We start from the raw sequence: 19230 nt of genomic DNA on the forward strand, positions 1-19230 counted from the left end.
ACAGAGAGACCAGACATACACCAGGTTACAGTAGGCCAGACCAACTACAGGAGACAGAGAGACCAGACAGACACCAGGTTACAGTAGGCCAGACCAACTACAGGAGACAGAGAGACCAGACATACACCAGGTTGCAGTAGACCAGACCAACTACAGGAGACAGAGAGACCAGACATACACCAGGTTACAGTAGGCCAGACCAACTACAGGAGACAGAGAGACCAGTCATACACCAGGTTACAGAAGGCCAGACCAACTACAGGAGACAGAGAGACCAGACAGACACCAGGTTACAGTATGCCAGACCAACTACAGGAGACAGAGAGACCAGACATACACCAAGTTACAGTAGGCCAGACCAACTACAGGAGACAGAGAGACCAGACAGACACCAGGTTACAGTATGCCAGACCAACTACAGGAGACAGAGAGACCAGACATACACCAGGTTACAGTAGGCCAGACCAACTACAGGAGACAGAGAGACCAGACAGACACCAGGTTACAGTAGGCCAGACCAACTACAGGAGACAGAGAGACCAGACATACACCAGGTTACAGTAGGCCAGACCAACTACAGGAGACAGAGAGACCAGACAGACACCAGGTTACAATAGTCCAGACCAACTACAGGAGATAGACAGACCAGTCAGACACAAGGTTACAGTAGGCCAGACCAACTACAGGAGACAGAGAGACCAGACATACACCAGGTTACAGTAGGCCAGACCAACATCAGGAGACAGAGAAACTAGACAGACACCAGGTTACAGTAGGCCAGACCAACTACAGGAGACAGAGAGACCAGACAGACACCAGGTTACAGTAGGCCAGACCAACTACAGGAGACAGAGAGACCAGACAGACACCAGGTTACAGTAGGCCAGACCAACTACAGGAGACAGAGAGACCAGACAGACACCAGGTTACAGTATGCCAGACCAACTACAGGAGACAGAGAGACCAGACAGACACCAGGTTACAGTAGGCCAGACCAACTACAGGAGACAGAGAGACCAGACATACACCAGGTTACAGTAGGCCAGACCAACTATAGGAGACAGAGAGACCAGACATACACCAGGTTACAGTAGGCCAGACCAACTACAGGAGACAGAGAGACCAGACAGACACCAGGTTACAGTAGGCCACGCCAACTAGAAGAGACAGAGAGACCAGACATACACCAGGTTACAGTAGGCCAGACCAACTACAGGAGACAGAGAGACCAGACATACACCAGGTTACAGTCGGCCAGACCAACTACAGGAGACAGAGAGACCAAACATACACCAGGTTACAGTAGGCCAGACAAACTACAGGAGACAGAGAGACCAGACATACACCAGGTTACAGTAGGCCAGACCAACTACAGGAGACAGAGAGACCAGACATACACCAGGTTACAGCAGGCCAGACCAACTACAGGAGACAGAGAGACCAGACATACACCAGGTTACAGTAGGCCAGACCAATTACAGGAGACAGAGAGACCAGACAGACACCAGGTTACAGTATGCCAGACCAACTACAGGAGACAGAGAGACCAGACATACACCAGGTTACAGTAGGCCAGACCTACTACAGGAGACAGAGAGACCAGACATACACTAGGTTACAGTAGGCCAGACCAACTACAGGAGACAGAGAGACCAGACATACACCAGGTTACAGTAGGCCAGACCAACTACAGGAGACAGAGAGACCAGACAGACACCAGGTTACAGTAGGCCAGACCAACTACAGGAGACAGAGAGACCAGACATACACCAGGTTACAGTAGGCCAGACCAACTATAGGAGACAGAGAGACCAGACATACACGAGGTTACAGTAGGCCAGACCAACTACAGGAGACAGAGAGACCAGACAGACACCAGGTAACAGTAGGCCACGCCAACTAGAAGAGACAGAGAGACCAGACATACACCAGGTTACAGTAGGCCAGACCAACTACAGGAGACAGAGAGACCAGACATACACCAGGTTACAGTCGGCCAGACCAACTACAGGAGACAGAGAGACCAAACATACACCAGGTTACAGTAGGCCAGACAAACTACAGGAGACAGAGAGACCAGACATACACCAGGTTACAGTAGGCCAGACCAACTACAGGAGACAGAGAGACCAGACATACACCAGGTTACAGCAGGCCAGACCAACTACAGGAGACAGAGAGACCAGACATACACCAGGTTACAGTAGGCCAGACCAACTACAGGAGACAGAGAGACCAGACAGACACCAGGTTACAGTAGGCCAGACCAACTACAGGAGACAGAGAGACCAGACAGACACCAGGTTACAGTAGGCCAGACCAACTACAGGAGACAGAGATACCAGACATACACCAGGTTACAGTAGGCCAGACCAACTACAGGAGACAGAGAGACCAGACAGACACCAGGTTACAGTATGCCAGACCAACTACAGGAGACAGAGAGACCAGACATACCCCAGGTTACAGTAGGCCAGACCAACTACAGGAGACAGAGAGACCAGACAGACACCAGGTTACAGTAGGCCAGACCAACTACAGGAGACAGAGAGACCAGACAGACACCAGGTTACAGTATGCCAGACCAACTACAGGAGACAGAGAGACCAGACATACACCAGGTTACAGTAGGCCAGACCAACTACAGGACACAGAGAGACCAGACAGACACCAGGTTACAGTAGGCCAGACCAACTACAGGAGACAGATATACCAGACATACACCAGGTTACAGTAGGCCAGACCAACTACAGGAGACAGAGAGACCAGACAGACACCATGTTACAGTAGGCCAGACCAACTACAGGAGACAGAGAGACCAGACAGACACCAGGTTACAGTAGGCCAGACCAACTACAGGAGACAGAGAGACCAGACTGACACCAGGTTACAGTAGGCCAGACCAACTACAGGAGACAGAGAGACCAGACATACACCAGGTTACAGTAGGCCAGACCAACTACAGGAGACAGAGAGACCAGACAGACACCAGGTTACAGTAGGCTAGACCAACTACAGGAGATAGAGAGACCAGTCAGACACAAGGTTACAGTAGGCCAGACCAACTACAGGAGACAGAGAGACCAGACAGACACCAGGTTACAGTAGGCTATACCAACTACAGGAGATAGAGAGACCAGTCAGACACAAGGTTACAGTAGGCCAGACCAACTACAGGAGACAGAGAGACCAGACATACACCAGGTTACAGTAGGCCAGACCAACTACAGGAGACCAGACAGACACCAGGTTACAGTAGGCCAGACCAACTACAGTAGACAGAGAGACCAGACAGACACCAGGTTACAGTAGGCCAGACCAACTACAGGAGACCAGACAGACACCAGGTTACAGTAGGCCAGACCAACTACAGGAGATAGAGAGACCAGTCAGACACAAGGTTACAGTAGGCCAGACCAACTACAGGAGACAGAGAGACCAGACATACACCAGGTTACAGTAGGCCAGACCAACTACAGGAGACAGAGAGACCAGTCAGACACCAGGTTACAGTAGGCCAGACCAACTACAGGAGACAGAGAGACCAGACATACACCAGGTTAAAGTAGGCCAGACCAACTACAGGAGACAGAGAGACCAGACATACACCAGGTTACAGTAGGCCAGACCAACTACAGGAGACAGAGGGACCAGACATACACCAGGTTACAGTAGGCCAGACCAACTACAGGAGACAGAGGGACCAGACATACACCAGGTTACAGTAGGCCAGACCAACTACAGGAGACAGAGAGACCAGTCAGACACAAGGTTACAGTAGGCCAGACCAACTACAGGAGACAGAGAGACCAGACATACACCAGGTTACAGTAGGCCAGACCAACTACAGGAGACAGAGAGACCAGTCAGACACAAGGTTACAGTAGGCCAGACCAACTACAGGAGACAGAGAGACCAGACATACACCAGGTTACAGTAGGCCAGACCAACTAAAGGAGACAGAGAGACCAGACAGACATGTTAATGTTACAGACCTACAGCCCAGTCAGACATGTTACTGTTACAGACCTACAGCCCAGTCAGACATGTTACTGTTACAGACCTACAGCCCAGACAGACATGTTACTGTTACAGACCTACAGCCCAGTCAGACATGTTACTGTTACAGACCTACAGCCCAGACAGACATGTTACCGTTACAGACCTACAGCCCAGTCAGACATGTTACTGTTACAGACCTACAGCCCAGTCAGACATGTTAATGTTACAGACCTACAGCCCAGTCAGACATGTGTTTGAGCAGCTTCATGTCCGTGGGGATGCTCAGGATGTACAGGAAGTGGAAGAGGATGTCCACTGTTAATATGGCCCCCAGGTGAATGAGTCCCTGCAGAGATATGTTCCATATCGCCCCCTCCTGACGGGTCAGGTCAGCCTTGTTGGCCTGGAGGAGAGACACAGACACACACACGCACACACACACACACACACACACACACACACACACACACACACACACACACACACACAGGTAAGATGAGCCTATAGATGACAGGAGACATCAAAAATGCCAGTCACCTATGCTCTCTGCATTTTGCATATGATATTCTGTGTGCATATACGTGATATGTACCTGAACATTGCACTGAATCCATAAGTTACATGATGTTTACCTGAAAATAGCACTGAATCCATAGGTTACATAATGTTTACCTGAACATAGCACTGAATCCGTAGGTTACATGATGTTTACCTGAACATAGCACTGAATCCATAGGTTACATGATGTTTACCTGAACATAGCACTGAATCCATAGGTTACATGATGTTTACCTGAACATAGCACTGAATCCATAGGTTACATAATGTTTACCTGAATATAGCACTGAATCCAAAGGTTACATGATATGTACCTGAACATAGCACTGAATCCGTAGTTTACATAATGTGTACCTGAACATAGCCCTGAATCCATAGGTTACATGGTGTTTACCTGAACATAGCACTGAATCCGTAGGTTACATAATGTTTACCTGAATATAGCACTGAATCCATAGGTTACATGATGTGTACCTGAACATAGCACTGAATCCGTAGGTTACATGATGTTTACCTGAACATAGCACTGAATCCGTAGGTTACATGGTGTTTACCTGAACATAGCACTGAATCCGTAGGTTACATGATGTTTACCTGAATATAGCACTGAATCCATAGGTTACATGATGTGTACCTGAACATAGCACTGAATCCGTAGGTTACATGATGTTTACCTGAACATAGCACTGAATCCATAGGTTACATAATGTTTACCTGAATATAGCACTGAATCCATAGGTTACATGATGTGTACCTGAACATAGCACTGAATCCGTAGGTTACATGATGTTTACCTGAACATAGCACTGAATCCATAGGTTACATGATGTGTACTGAACATAGCACTGAATCCGTAGGTTACATGATGTTTACCTGAACATAGCACTGAATCCGTAGGTTACATGATGTTTACCTGAACATAGCACTGAATCCGTAGGTTACATGATGTTTACCTGAACATAGCACTGAATCCGTAGGTTACATGATGTTTACCTGAACATAGCACTGAATCCGTAGGTTACATGATGTTTACCTGAACATAGCACTGAATCCATAGGTAACATGATGTTTACCTGAACATAGCACTGAATCCGTAGGTTACATGATGTGTACCTGAACATAGCACTGAATCCATAGGTTACATGGTGTTTACCTGAACACAGCACTGAATCCATGGGTTGCATAATGTTTACCTGAACATAGCACTGAATCCATAGGTTACATGATGTTTATCTGAACATAGCACTGAATCCGTAGGTTACATGATGTTTACCTGAACATAGCAATGAAATCATAGGTTACATGTTTACCTGAACATAGCACTGAATCCGTAGGTAACATGATGTTTAACAGAACATAGCACTGAATCCGTAGGTTACATGATGTGTACCTGAACATAGCACTGAATCCATAGGTTACATGGTGTTTACCTGAACACAGCACTGAATCCATAGGTTACATAATGTTTACCTGAACATAGCACTGAATCCATAGGTTACATGATGTTTACCTGAATATAGCACTGAATCCATAGGTTACATGATGTTTACCTTAACATAGCACTGAATCCATAGGTTACATGATGTTTACCTGAACATAGCACTGCATCCATTGGTTACATGATATGTACCTGAACATAGCACTGAATCCATTGGTTACATGATATGTACCTGAACATAGCACTGAATCCGTAGGTTACATGATGTTTACCTGAACATAGCACTGAATCCGTAGGTTACATGATGTTTACCTGAACATAGCACTGAATCCGTAGGTTACATAATGTTTACCTGAACATAGCACTGAATCCGTAGGTTACATGATGTGTACCTGAACATAGCACTGAATCCGTAGGTTACATGATGTTTACCTGAGCGTAGAACTTGTCGAAGGTCATAATTGGTCCGAAGTAGAAGAAGGGCAGGTAGAAGTTGTACTTGAGGAGTTCCAGGATGCTGTAGTTTCCTTCTTTCTTCTCACAGTTCTCCAGAGCAAAACTCATACAGCGCATGATGGTGAACCCACAACCGCCGTAGAACAGGACGGAACGGAGCTCAAAATCCCCCGCCACAAAACCAGCCTGGTGGAGAGGGAGAGGAGGGTTAGAGTGGAGGAGGGAGAGGAAAGAGAGGAAGAGGAGGGTTAGAGGAGGGTTAGAGAGGAGTAGGGAGAGGAGATAGAGGAAGAGGAGGGTTAGTGTTACGGTGCGTGAATGAGGACCCAAAAGCGAATCAACTTAAACAGAGCTTCTTTAATTACCAAACATAGGTAGGCTCAGATGGACCGGCAGATTCCGACAGGACAGGACAAGGTTACAGCAAACATGACGGCAGTCTGGTTCAGGCATGAATGACACAAACAAACAAGAATCCGACAAGGACAGGAGCAGAAACAGAGAGAGATATAGGGACCTAATCAGAGGGAAAAAGGGAACAGGTGGGGAACGGGGTGAATGGGTAGTTAGAGGAGACAAGGGACAGCTGGGGGAAAGCGGGGGAGAAAAGGTAACCTAACACGACCAGCAGAGGGAGACAGGGTGAAGGGAAAGGACAGAGACAAGACAACATGACAGTACATGACAGTACCCCCCCACTCACCGAGCGCCTCCTGGCGCACTCGAGGAGGAAACCTGGCGGCAACGGAGGAAATCATCAATCAGCGCACGGTCCAGCACGTCCCGAGAGGGAACCCAACTCCTCTCCTCAGGACCGTACCCCTCCCAGTCAACTAGGTACTGATGACCACGGCCCCGAGGACGCATGTCCAAGATTTTACGGACCCTGTAGATAGGTGCGCCCTCGACAAGGATGGGGGGGGGTGGGGAAGACGAGCGGGGGCGCGAAGAACGGGCTTAACACAGGAGACATGGAAGACCGGGTGGACGCGACGAAGATATCGCGGAAGAAGAAGTCGCACTGCGACAGGATTAATGACCTGAGAGATACGGAATGGACCAATGAACCGCGGGGTCAACTTGCGAGAAGCCGTCTTAAGGGGAAGGTTCTGAGTGGAGAGCCAAACTCTCTGACCGCGACAATATCTAGGGCTCTTCGTTCTACGCTTATTAGCAGCTCTCACAGTCTGCGCCCTATAACGGCAAAGTGCAGACCTGACCCTCTTCCAGGTGCGCTCGCAACGTTGGACAAAAGCCTGAGCGGAGGGGACGCTGGACTCGGCGAACTGAGATGAGAACAACGGAGGCTGGTACCCGAGGCTACTCTGAAAAGGAGATAGCCCGGTCGCAGACGAAGGAAGCGAGTTGTGGTCGTATTCTGCCCAGGGGAGCTGTTCTGACCAAGACGCAGGGTTGCGAAAAGAAAGACTGCGTAAGATGCGACCAATAGTCTGATTGGCCCGTTCTGCTTGACCGTTAGACTGGGGGTGAAAGCCGGAAGAGAGACTGACGGAAGCCCCAATCAAACGGCAAAACTCCCTCCAAAATTGAGACCTGAATTGCGGACCTCTGTCCGAAACAACGTCTGACGGAAGGCCATGAATTCTGAAAACATTCTCGATGATGATTTGTGCCGTCTCTTTAGCAGAAGGAAGCTTAGCAAGGGGAATGAAATGAGCCGCCTTAGAGAACCTATCGACAACCGTAAGAATAACAGTCTTCCCCGCTGACGAAGGCAGTCCGGTGACAAAATCTAAGGCGATGTGAGACCACGGTCGAGAGGGAATAGGAAGCGGCCTGAGACGGCCGGCAGGAGGAGAGTTACCGGACTTAGTCTGCGCGCAGACCGAACAAGCAGCCACGAAACGACGCGTGTCATGCTCCCGGGTGGGCCACCAGAAACGCTGGCGAATGGAAGCAAGCGTACCCCGAACGCCAGGGTGGCCGGCTAACTTGGCAGAGTGAGCCCACTGAAGAACGGCCAGACGAGTAGGAACGGGAACGAAAAGAAGGTTCCTAGGACAAGCGCGCGGCGACGGAGTTTGAGTGAGTGCTTGCTTTACCTGCCTCTCAATTCCCCAGACAGTCAACCCGACAACACGCCCCTCAGGGAGAATCCCCTCGGGGTCAGTGGAGGCTACTGAAGAACTGAAGAGACGAGACAAAGCATCAGGCTTGGTGTTCTTAGAGCCCGGACGATAAGAAATCACGAACTCGAAACGAGCGAAAAACAGCGCCCAACGCGCCTGACGCGCATTAAGTCGTTTGGCAGAACGGATGTACTCAAGGTTCCTATGGTCAGTCCAAACGACAAAAGGAACGGTCGCCCCCTCCAACCACTGTCGCCATTCGCCTAGGGCTAACCGGATGGCGAGCAGTTCGCGGTTACCCACATCATAGTTACGTTCCGACGGCGACAGGCGATGAGAAAAATACGCGCATGGGTGGACCTTGTCGTCAGAGAGGGAGCGCTGAGAAAGGATGGCTCCCACTCCCACCTCTGACGCGTCAACCTCGACAACGAACTGTCTAGAGACGTCAGGTGTAACAAGGATAGGAGCGGATGTAAAACGATTCTTGAGGAGATCAAAAGCTCCCTGGGCGGAAACGGACCACTTAAAGCACGTCTTGACAGAAGTAAGGGCTGTGAGAGGAGCTGCCACCTGACCGAAATTACGGATGAAACGACGATAGAAGTTCGCGAAGCCGAGAAAGCGCTGCAGCTCGACGCGTGACTTAGGGACGGGCCAATCAATGACAGCTTGGACCTTAGCGGGATCCATCTTAATGCCTTCAGCGGAAATAACAGAACCGAGAAATGTGACGGAGGAGGCATGAAAAGTGCACTTCTCAGCCTTCACAAAAAGACAATTCTCTAAAAGGCGCTGGAGGACACGTCGAACGTGCTGAACATGAATCTGGAGTGACGGTGAAAAAATCAGGATATCGTCAAGGTAAACGAAAACAAAGATGTTCAGCATGTCTCTCAGGACATCATTGACTAATGCCTGAAAGACAGCTGGAGCGTTAGCGAGGCCGAAAGGAAGAACCCGGTATTCAAAGTGCCCTAACGGAGTGTTAAACGCCGTCTTCCACTCGTCCCCCTCCCTGATGCGCACGAGATGGTAAGCGTTACGAAGGTCCAACTTAGTGAAAAACCTGGCTCCCTGCAGGATCTCGAAGGCTGAAGACATAAGAGGAAGCGGATAACGATTCTTCACTGTTATGTCATTCAGCCCTCGATAATCTATGCAGGGGCGCAGAGACCCGTCCTTCTTCTTGACAAAAAAAAACCCCGCTCCGGCGGGAGAGGAGGAGGGGACTATGGTACCGGCGTCAAGAGCTACAGACAAATAATCTTCGAGAGCCTTACGTTCGGGAGCCGACAGAGAGTATAGTCTACCCCGGGGGGGGGTGGTTCCCGGAAGGAGATCAATACTACAATCATACGACCGGTGTGGAGGAAGAGAGGTGGCCCTGGACCGACTGAACACCGTGCGCAGATCGTGATATTCCTCCGGCACCCCTGTCAAATCACCAGGCTCCTCCTGTGAAGAAGAGACAGAGGAAACAGGAGGGATAGCAGACATTAAACATTTCACATGACAAGAGACGTTCCAGGAGAGGATAGAATTACTAGACCAATTAATGGAAGGATTATGACAAACTAGCCAGGGATGGCCCAAAACAACAGGTGTAAAAGGTGAACGAAAAATTAAAAAAGAAATGGTTTCACTATGATTACCAGAAACAGTGAGGGTTAAAGGTAGCGTCTCACGCTGAATCCTGGGGAGAGGACTACCATCCAGGGCGAACAAGGCCGTGGGCTCCTTTAACTGTCTGAGAGGAATGTCATGTTCCCGAGCCCAGGTCTCGTCCATAAAACAGCCCTCCGCCCCAGAGTCTATTAAGGCACTGCAGGAAGCTGACGAACCGGTCCAGCGTAGATGGACCGACAAGGTAGTGCAGGATCTTGAAGGAGAGACAGGAGTAGTAGCGCTCACCAGTAGCCCTCCGCTTACTGACGAGCTCTGGCCTTTTACTGGACATGAAGTGACAAAATGACCAGCGGAACCGCAATAGAGACAGAGGCGGTTGGTGATTCTCCGTTCCCTCTCCTTAGTCGAGATGCGGATACCTCCCAGCTGCATGGGCTCAGCACCCGAGCCGGCAGAGGAAGATGGTAGTGATGCGGAGAGGGAGGCGACGGAGAGCGCGAGCTCCTTTCCACGAGCTCGGTGACGAAGATCAACCCGTCGCTCAATGCGAATAGCGAGTTCAATCAAGGAATCCACGCTGGAAGGAACCTCCCGGGAGAGAATCTCATCCTTTACCTCTGCGCGGAAACCCTCCAGAAGACGAGCGAGCAAGGCCGGCTCGTTCCAGCCACTGGAGACAGCAAGAGTGCGAAACTCAATAGAGTAGTCTGTTATGGATCGATTGCCTTGACATAGGGAAGACAGGGCCCTGGAAGCCTCCTCCCCAAAAACAGATCGATCAAAAACCTGTGTCATCTCCTCCTTAAAGTCTTGATACTGGTTAGTACACTCAGCCCTTGCCTCCCAGATTGCCGTGCCCCACTCACGAGCCCGTCCAATAAGGAGAGATATGACGTAGGCGACACGAGCAGTGCTCCTGGAGTAAGTGTTGGGCTGGAGAGAAAACACAATATCACACTGGGTGAGGAACGAGCGGCATTCAGTGGGCTCCCCAGAGTAACACGGCGGGTTATTGATTCTGGGCTCCGGAGATTCGAAAGCCCTGGAAGTGGCCGGTGGATCGAGGCGGAGATGGTGAACCTGTTCTGTGAGGTTGGAGACTTGGGTGGCCAGGGTCTCAACGGCATGTCGAGCAGCAGACAATTCCTGCTTGTGTCTGCCTAGCATCGCTCCCTGGATCTCGACGGCTGAGTGGAGAGGATCCGAAGTCGCTGGGTCCATTCTTGGTCGGATTCTTCTGTTACGGTGCGTGAATGAGGACCCAAAAGCGAATCAACTTAAACAGAGCTTCTTTAATTACCAAACATAGGTAGGCTCAGATGGACCGGCAGATTCCGACAGGACAGGACAAGGTTACAGCAAACATGACGGCAGTCTGGTTCAGGCATGAATGACACAAACAAACAAGAATCCGACAAGGACAGGAGCAGAAACAGAGAGAGATATAGGGACCTAATCAGAGGGAAAAAGGGAACAGGTGGGGAACGGGGTGAATGGGTAGTTAGAGGAGACAAGGGACAGCTGGGGGAAAGCGGGGGAGAAAAGGTAACCTAACACGACCAGCAGAGGGAGACAGGGTGAAGGGAAAGGACAGAGACAAGACAACATGACAGTACATGACAGTTAGAGTGGAGGAGGGAGAGGAAGAGGAGGGTTAGAGGGGAGGAGGGAGAGGAGATAGAGGAAGAGGAGGGTTAGAGGGGAGGAGGGAGAGGAGATAGAGGAAGAGGAGGGTTAGAGGAGAGGAAGGAGAGGAAGAGAAATGTTAGAGGGGAGGAGGAAGAGGAAGAGGAAAGAGAGTAAGAGGAGGATTAGAGGAGGGTTAGAGGGGAGCAGGGAGAGGACGGAGAGGGAGACAAAAGAGAGGAAGAGGAGGGTTGTTGGAGAGGACAGAAGGAGGGGAAAGAGAGGAAGAGGAGGGTTGTAGGAGAGGACGGAGAGGGAGACAAAAGAGAGGAAGAGGAGGGTTGTAGGAGAGGACAGAGAGGGAGGGGAAAGAGAGGAAGAGGAGGGTTGTAGGAGAGGACGGAGAGGGAGAGGAAAGAGAGGAAGAGGATGGTTAGAGTGATAGTACAACATTACAGTTTTAGTAAAGTAATAGCATAGTGGTATTATAGTAGTAGTATAGTAGGAGTGTAGTACAGCGGTAGTATAGTAATATTATAGTGTGAGTATAGTAATCGTTTAGCTGTAGTATGTTAGTAGTATGGTAATAGTACAGTGGTAGCAGTAGAGTAATATTACAGTAATAGTATAGTGGTAGCAGTATAGTAATATTACAGTAATAGTATAGTGGTAGCTTAGTAATAGTTTAGTAGCTGCATAGTAATGGCAGTAGTAGTATAATGGTACAGTAATATTATAGCAGTCGTAGTATAGCGGTAGCATATACATAGTACAGGCATAGTATGGTAATAGTATAGTAGTACAGTAGCAGTATAGTAATACCATAGTACTACCATGGTAATAGCATAGTAATAGTATAGTATAAGTAGTACATTAATAGTATAGTAATAGTATAGTGGTAGCATAGTAATAGTCTAGTTACAGTAACAATATAGTAATATAAATACAGTAAATGGATAGTAATAGTATTGTTTTAGCAATGTAATGTAATAGTAATATTATAGTAATAGTGCAGTAGCAGTAGTATAGTAACAGTATAGGTGTAGCACAGTAATTGTATAGTAGCAGTGCAGTAATAGTATAGAAACAGAATAGTAATAGTATAGTGAAGTATTAAAAGTAGTACAGTAATAGTAGAGTAGTAGCAGTGCAGCAATAGTATAGTAGTAGCAGTGTAGTACTGTTATAGTAATAGTATAGTAGCAGTATAGTGATAGTATAGTAAAGTATTAAAAGTAGTACATTAATAGTATAGACACAGTATAGTACAGAAGTACAGTAATAGTAGAGTAGTAGCAGTGCAATAATAGTATAGAAACAGAATAGTAATAGTATAGTAAAGTATTAAAAGTAGTACAGTAATAGTAGAGTAGTAGCAGTGCAGTAATAGTATAGAAACAGAATATCAATAGTATAGTAAAGCAGTGCAGTAATAGTATAGTAGTAGCAGTGTAGTACTGTTATAGTAATATTATAGTAGCGGTATAGTAATAGTATAGTCATATTAGGTCACCAATAGTATAATGGTAACATATTAAAAGTATGGTTGCAGTATAGTAATAGTATGGTGATAGTATAGCAATATCATAATGGTAGCATAGTAATAGTATAGCAGCAGTACACTAAGAGTATGGCAAAAGTGTAGTGATAGTATAGCAGCAGTACAGTAAGAGTATGTCAATAGTGTAGTACTAGTATAGCAGCAGTACAGTAAGAGTATGGCAATAGTGTAGTAATAGTATAGGAGCAGCATAGTCAGTTTATTAATAGTATATTCGCAGTATAGTAATAGTATAGTGGCAGCATATTAATAGTATAGTGGCAGCATATTAATAGTATAGTGGCAGCATAGTAATAGTATAGTGGCAGCATATTAATAGTATAGTGGCAGCATAGTAATAGTATAGTGGCAGCATATTAATAGTATAGTGGCAGCATATTAATAGTATAGTGGCAGCATATTAATAGTATAGTGGCAGCATATTAATAGTATAGTGGCAGCATATTAATAGTATAGTGGCAGCATATTAATAGTATAGTGGCAGCATATTAATAGTATAGTGGCAGCATATTAATAGTATAGTGGCAGCATATTAATAGTATAGTGGCAGCATATTAATAGTATAGTGGCAGCATATTAATAGTATAGTGGCAGCATATTAATAGTATAGTGGCAGCATATTAATAGTATAGTGGCAGCATAGTAATAGTATAGTGGCAGCATATTAATAGTATAGTGGCAGCATATTAATAGTATAGTGGCAGCATATTAATAGTATAGTGGCAGCATATTAATAGTATAGTGGCAGCATATTAATAGTATAGTGGCAGCATATTAATAGTATAGTGGCAGCATATTAATAGTATAGTGGCAGCATATTAATAGTATAGTGGCAGCATATTAATAGTATAGTGGCAGCATATTAATAGTATAGTGGCAGCATATTAATAGTATAGTGGCAGCATATTAATAGTATAGTGGCAGCATATTAATAGTATAGTGGCAGCATATTAATAGTATAGTGGCAGCATATTAATAGTATAGTGGCAGCATATTAATAGTATAGTGGCAGCATATTAATAGTATAGTGGCAGCATAGTAATAGTATAGTGGCAGCATATTCATAGTATAGTGGCAGCATATTAATAGTATAGTGGCAGCATAGTAATAGTATAGTGGCAGCATATTAATAGTATAGTGGCAGCATATTAATAGTATAGTGGCAGCATATTAATAGTATAGTGGCAGCATATTAATAGTATAGTGGCAGCATATTAATAGTATAGTGGCAGCATATTAATAGTATAGTGGCAGCATATTAATAGTATAGTGGCAGCATATTAATAGTATAGTGGCAGCATATTAATAGTATAGTGGCAGCATATTAATAGTATAGTGGCAGCATATTAATAGTATAGTGGCAGCATATTAATAGTATAGTGGCAGCATAGTAATAGGGTATTAATAGTAAATCAGCAGTATAGTATTAGTATAGTGGTAGATTTTAATAGTATAGTGGTATCATAGTAGTGATAGTGATAGTATAGTTGCAGCAGTAGTAATAGTGGTAGTATAGTGGAAGCATAGTATTTGTATAGTAGCAGCATGGTAATAGTATAGTAGCAGTATAGTAGTAGTACAGTGGTAGCATAGCAATAGTATAGTAACGGTATAGTGATAAAATTGTGGTAGCATAGTGGTAGCATAGTAGTATAGTAGTAGTGCAGAAATAGTATAGTGGTAGTATAGTAGCAGTAGTGGTAATGGAATATTGGCAGTATAGTATAGTGATAGATAGTGCTAGATAGTAATGGTAAAGTAATAGTAAGTAACACATTGTAATAGTATGGTAACATTATATTAATATATAGTTGTGGAATAGTAATAGTTTTATATCAGTAAAAATAGTACAGCGATTGTATAGTAGTAGTAGTAGTATAGTAATATCATAGTGGTAGCATAGTAATAGTATAGTAGCAGTATAGTACTTGTATAGTAGCAGTATGGTAGTGGTTTGGTAATAGTATAATACTAGTATATCAGCAGTATAGTAACAGTACAGTAGCAGTAGGGTAATAGTATAGTAATATCATAGTACCAGTATAGTACATCGGTAGCATAGCAATATAATAGTAGCAGTATATCAATAGTATAGTGGTAGTACCGTAACAATATAGTAATAGTTTAGTGGTGGCGATATAGTAGTAGTGTAGTAGCAGTTCAGTAATATTATTATAGTAGTGTATTAATAGTATGGTTGTATATAGTAACGCTATAGTGATAGTATAGTACCAGTGTAGTTGTACGATGGTGTTAGTATAGTAGAAATAGTATAGTAGCAGTATGGTAGTATTATAGTAATAATACAGCAACAGCATAGTAATATTGTTGTAGTATAGCGGCAGTGTTGTAATAGTGTAGTAATAGTATTGCCATAGTATAGTATTAGTTTACTAGTATATAGCTTTAGTGTAGTGGTAGTGTAGTAATTGTATTGCCATAGTATAGTATTTGTTTACTAGTATATAGCTTTAGTGTAGTGGTAGTGTACTAATAGTGTAGTAATAGTAATGTCATAGTATAATATTCGTTTACTAGTATATAGCTTTAGTGTAGTGGTAGTGTAATAATAGTATTGCCATAGTATAGTATTAGTTCACTTGTATATAGCTTTAGTGTAGTGGTAGTGTAGTAACAGTATTGCCATAGTATAGTATTAGTTTACTAGTATATAGCTTTAGTGTAGTGGTAGTGCAGTAATACTATTGCCACAGTATAGTATTAGTTTACTAGTATATAGCTTTAGTATAGTGGTAGTGTAGTAATAGTGTAGTAATAGTAGTGTCATAGTATAGTATTAGTTTACTAGTATATATATTTTGTGTAGTGGTAGTGTAGTAATAGTATTGCCATAGTATAGTATTAGTTTACTAGTATATAGCTTTAGTGTTGTAATAGTGTAGTAATAGTATTGCCATAGTATAGTATTAGTTTACTAGTATATAGCTTTAGTGTTGTGGTAGTGTAGTAATAGTATTGTTATAGTATAGTAGTAGTTTACTAGTATATAGCTTTAGTGTTGTGGTAGTATAGTAATAGTATTGCCATAGTATAGTATTCGTTTACTAGTATATAGCTTTAGTGTTGTAATAGTATAGTAATAGTATTGCCATAGTATAGTATTAGTTTACTAGTATATAGCTTTAGTGTAGTGGTAGTGTAGTAATAGTATTGCCATAGTATAGTATTAGTTTACTAGTATATAGCTTTAGTGTAGTGGTAGTGTAGTAATAGTATTGCCATAGTATAGTATTCGTTTACTAGTATATAGCTTTAGTGTAGTGGTAGTGTAGTAATAGTATTGCCATAGTATAGTATTAGTTTACTAGTATATAGCTTTAGTGTAGTGGTAGTGCAGTAATACTATTGCCATAGTATAGTATTAGTTTACTAGTATATAGCTTTAGTATAGTGGCAGTGTAGTAATAGTGTAGTAATAGTATTGTCATAGTATAGTATTAGTTTACTAGTATATATATTTTGTGTAGTGGTAGTGTAGTAATAGTATTGCCATAGTATAGTATTAGTTTACTAGTATATAGCTTTAGTGTTGTAATAGTGTAGTAATAGTATTGCCATAGTATAGTATTAGTTTACTAGTATATAGCTTTGGTGTTGTGGTAGTGTAGTAATAGTATTGTCATAGTATAGTAGTAGTTTACTAGTATATAGCTTTAGTGTTGTGGTAGTGTAGTAATAGTATTGTCATGGTATAGTATTAGTTTACTAGTATATAGCTTTAGTGTTGTAATAGTGTAGTAATAGTATTGCCATAGTATAGTATTAGTTTACTAGTATATAGCTTTAGTACAGTGGTAGTGTAGTAATAGTGCAGTAGTAGTTTAGTAACAGTATAGTGGTATTATAGTGATAGTACATTAATACTGTTGTAGTAGTATAGTCATGGTATATTAGTAATAGTATAGTAGCAGTATGTTACTCGTATACTGTTAGGTTCTAATATAACCTAGTAAAACTCACTGACGATTTAAACCAAGTTTATTCACCCATTGGGTCGATACAGCTGCATAAGACAAAGACATATTTCCACCAGTGGTAAAAAAAACAGACTTGGGTCTCCTCCTTCCTTCTAAACAGCTTTATTACTAGGCAGGATGTTAAGTAATATGGCCCTAAAAACTGTTCATTCTCCCTTAAGGTGACCTGACATGACCTAAACCCCCTTCCTCACTACTCCACAGCTCTCCTGCCATTATCATCAGTGACTGCAATCATGCGATTGCCTCTCCTCTACTCAGCATCTCCCAAAGCCCCCTGGCTCCTATCCAACTTGACCCTCCTGCAGATACCCATTCACTTCTGGTGTAGAAACCAGACTATGGCACTCCTCATGTCTCTAGTTTAACTGATGATTAACAATATTTAAAGTTTGAAATACGAACCCATCAATAGTAATAGTATAGTAAAAGTATAGTACTAAAACAGTAATAATATAGTAGAAGTATAATAATAGGATAGTAGTAGTATAGTAGTAATATTACATTAATACTATAGTAGTAGCAGTATACTAATATGATAGTAGTAGTATAGTAGTAATATTACATTAATACTATAGTAGTAGCAATAAACCTAACCCTAACCCTAACCCTAACCCTAACCCTACACTTGACGCCGTAACCCTAACGCTAACCCAACACTGGACACCCTAACCCTAACCCTAACCTCTAACCCTAACCTCTAACCCTAACCCTAACCCAACACTTGACGCCGTAACCCTAACCCTAACCCCTAACCCTAACCCTAACCCAACACTGGACGCCCTAACCCTAACCCTAACCCCTAACCCTAACCCTAACCCAACACTGGACGCCCTAACCCTAACCCTAACCTCTAACCCTAACCCTAACCCTAACCCTACACTTGACGACATAACCCTAATGCTAACTCAACACTGGACGCCCTAACCCTAACCCTAACCTCTAACCCTAACCCTAACCCAACACTGGACGCCCTAACCCTAACCTCTAACCCTAACCCAACACTGGACGCCCTAACCCAACACTGGACGCCCTAACCCTAACACTAACCTTTAACCCTAACCCAACACTGGATGCCCTAACCCTAACTCTAACCTCTAACCTCTAACCCTAACCTCTAACCCTAACCCAACACTGGACGCCCTAACCCTAACACTAACCTCTAACCCTAACCCAACACTGGATGCCCTAACTCTAACCCTACACTGGACGCCGTAACCCTAACCCTAACCTCTAACCTCTAACCCTAACCCTAACCCTAACCCTAACTCTAACCTCTAACCTCTAACCCTAACCCTAACCCTAACCCTACACTGGACGCCCTAACCCTAACCCTGACCCTAACCCAACACTGGACGCACTAACCCTAACCCTGACCCTAACCCTAACCCTAACTCCAACCTCTAACCTCTAACCCTAACCCTAACCCTAACCCTAACCCTAACCCTAACCCTAACTCTAACCCTAACCCTAACCCAACACTGGACGCACTAACCCTAACACTAACCTCTAACCTCTAACCCTAACCCTAACCCTAACTCTAACCTCTAACCCTAACCCAACACTGGACACCCTAACCCTAACCCAACACTGGACGCCCTAACCCTAACACTAACCTCTAACCTCTAACCCTAACCCTAACCCTAACTCTAACCTCTAACCCTAACCCAACACTGGACACCCTAACCTCTAACCCTAACCCAACACTGGACGCCCTAACCCTAACCCTAACCTCTAACCCTAACCCTAACCCTAACTATAACCTCTAACCCTAACCCTAACCCCTAACCCTAATCCTAACCCAACACTGGACGCCCTAAACCTAACCCTAACCTCTAACCCTAACCCTAACCCTAACCCAACACTGGACGC

At 44.5% G+C, this 19230-nt stretch overlaps 1 protein-coding gene across 2 annotated transcripts in view; it reads right to left on the minus strand.

Annotated features, from left to right (window-relative positions):
- The window catches only part of hhatlb (hedgehog acyltransferase like, b), a 46060-nt gene that overhangs the window by 10586 nt on the left and 16244 nt on the right, over positions 1–19230 (minus strand). For both annotated transcript variants that reach the window (XM_036945627.1, XM_036945628.1), the window contains exons 6-7: positions 6431–6640; positions 4234–4405 (exon numbers count right to left, since the gene is read on the minus strand). In XM_036945627.1, the coding sequence (XP_036801522.1) occupies positions 4234–4405; positions 6431–6640 (382 nt within the window). The remainder of the gene's footprint in view (positions 1–4233; positions 4406–6430; positions 6641–19230) is intronic.

This window comes from Oncorhynchus mykiss, chromosome 15 (assembly GCF_013265735.2).
Source record: "Oncorhynchus mykiss isolate Arlee chromosome 15, USDA_OmykA_1.1, whole genome shotgun sequence".
Taxonomy (NCBI): domain Eukaryota; kingdom Metazoa; phylum Chordata; class Actinopteri; order Salmoniformes; family Salmonidae; genus Oncorhynchus; species Oncorhynchus mykiss.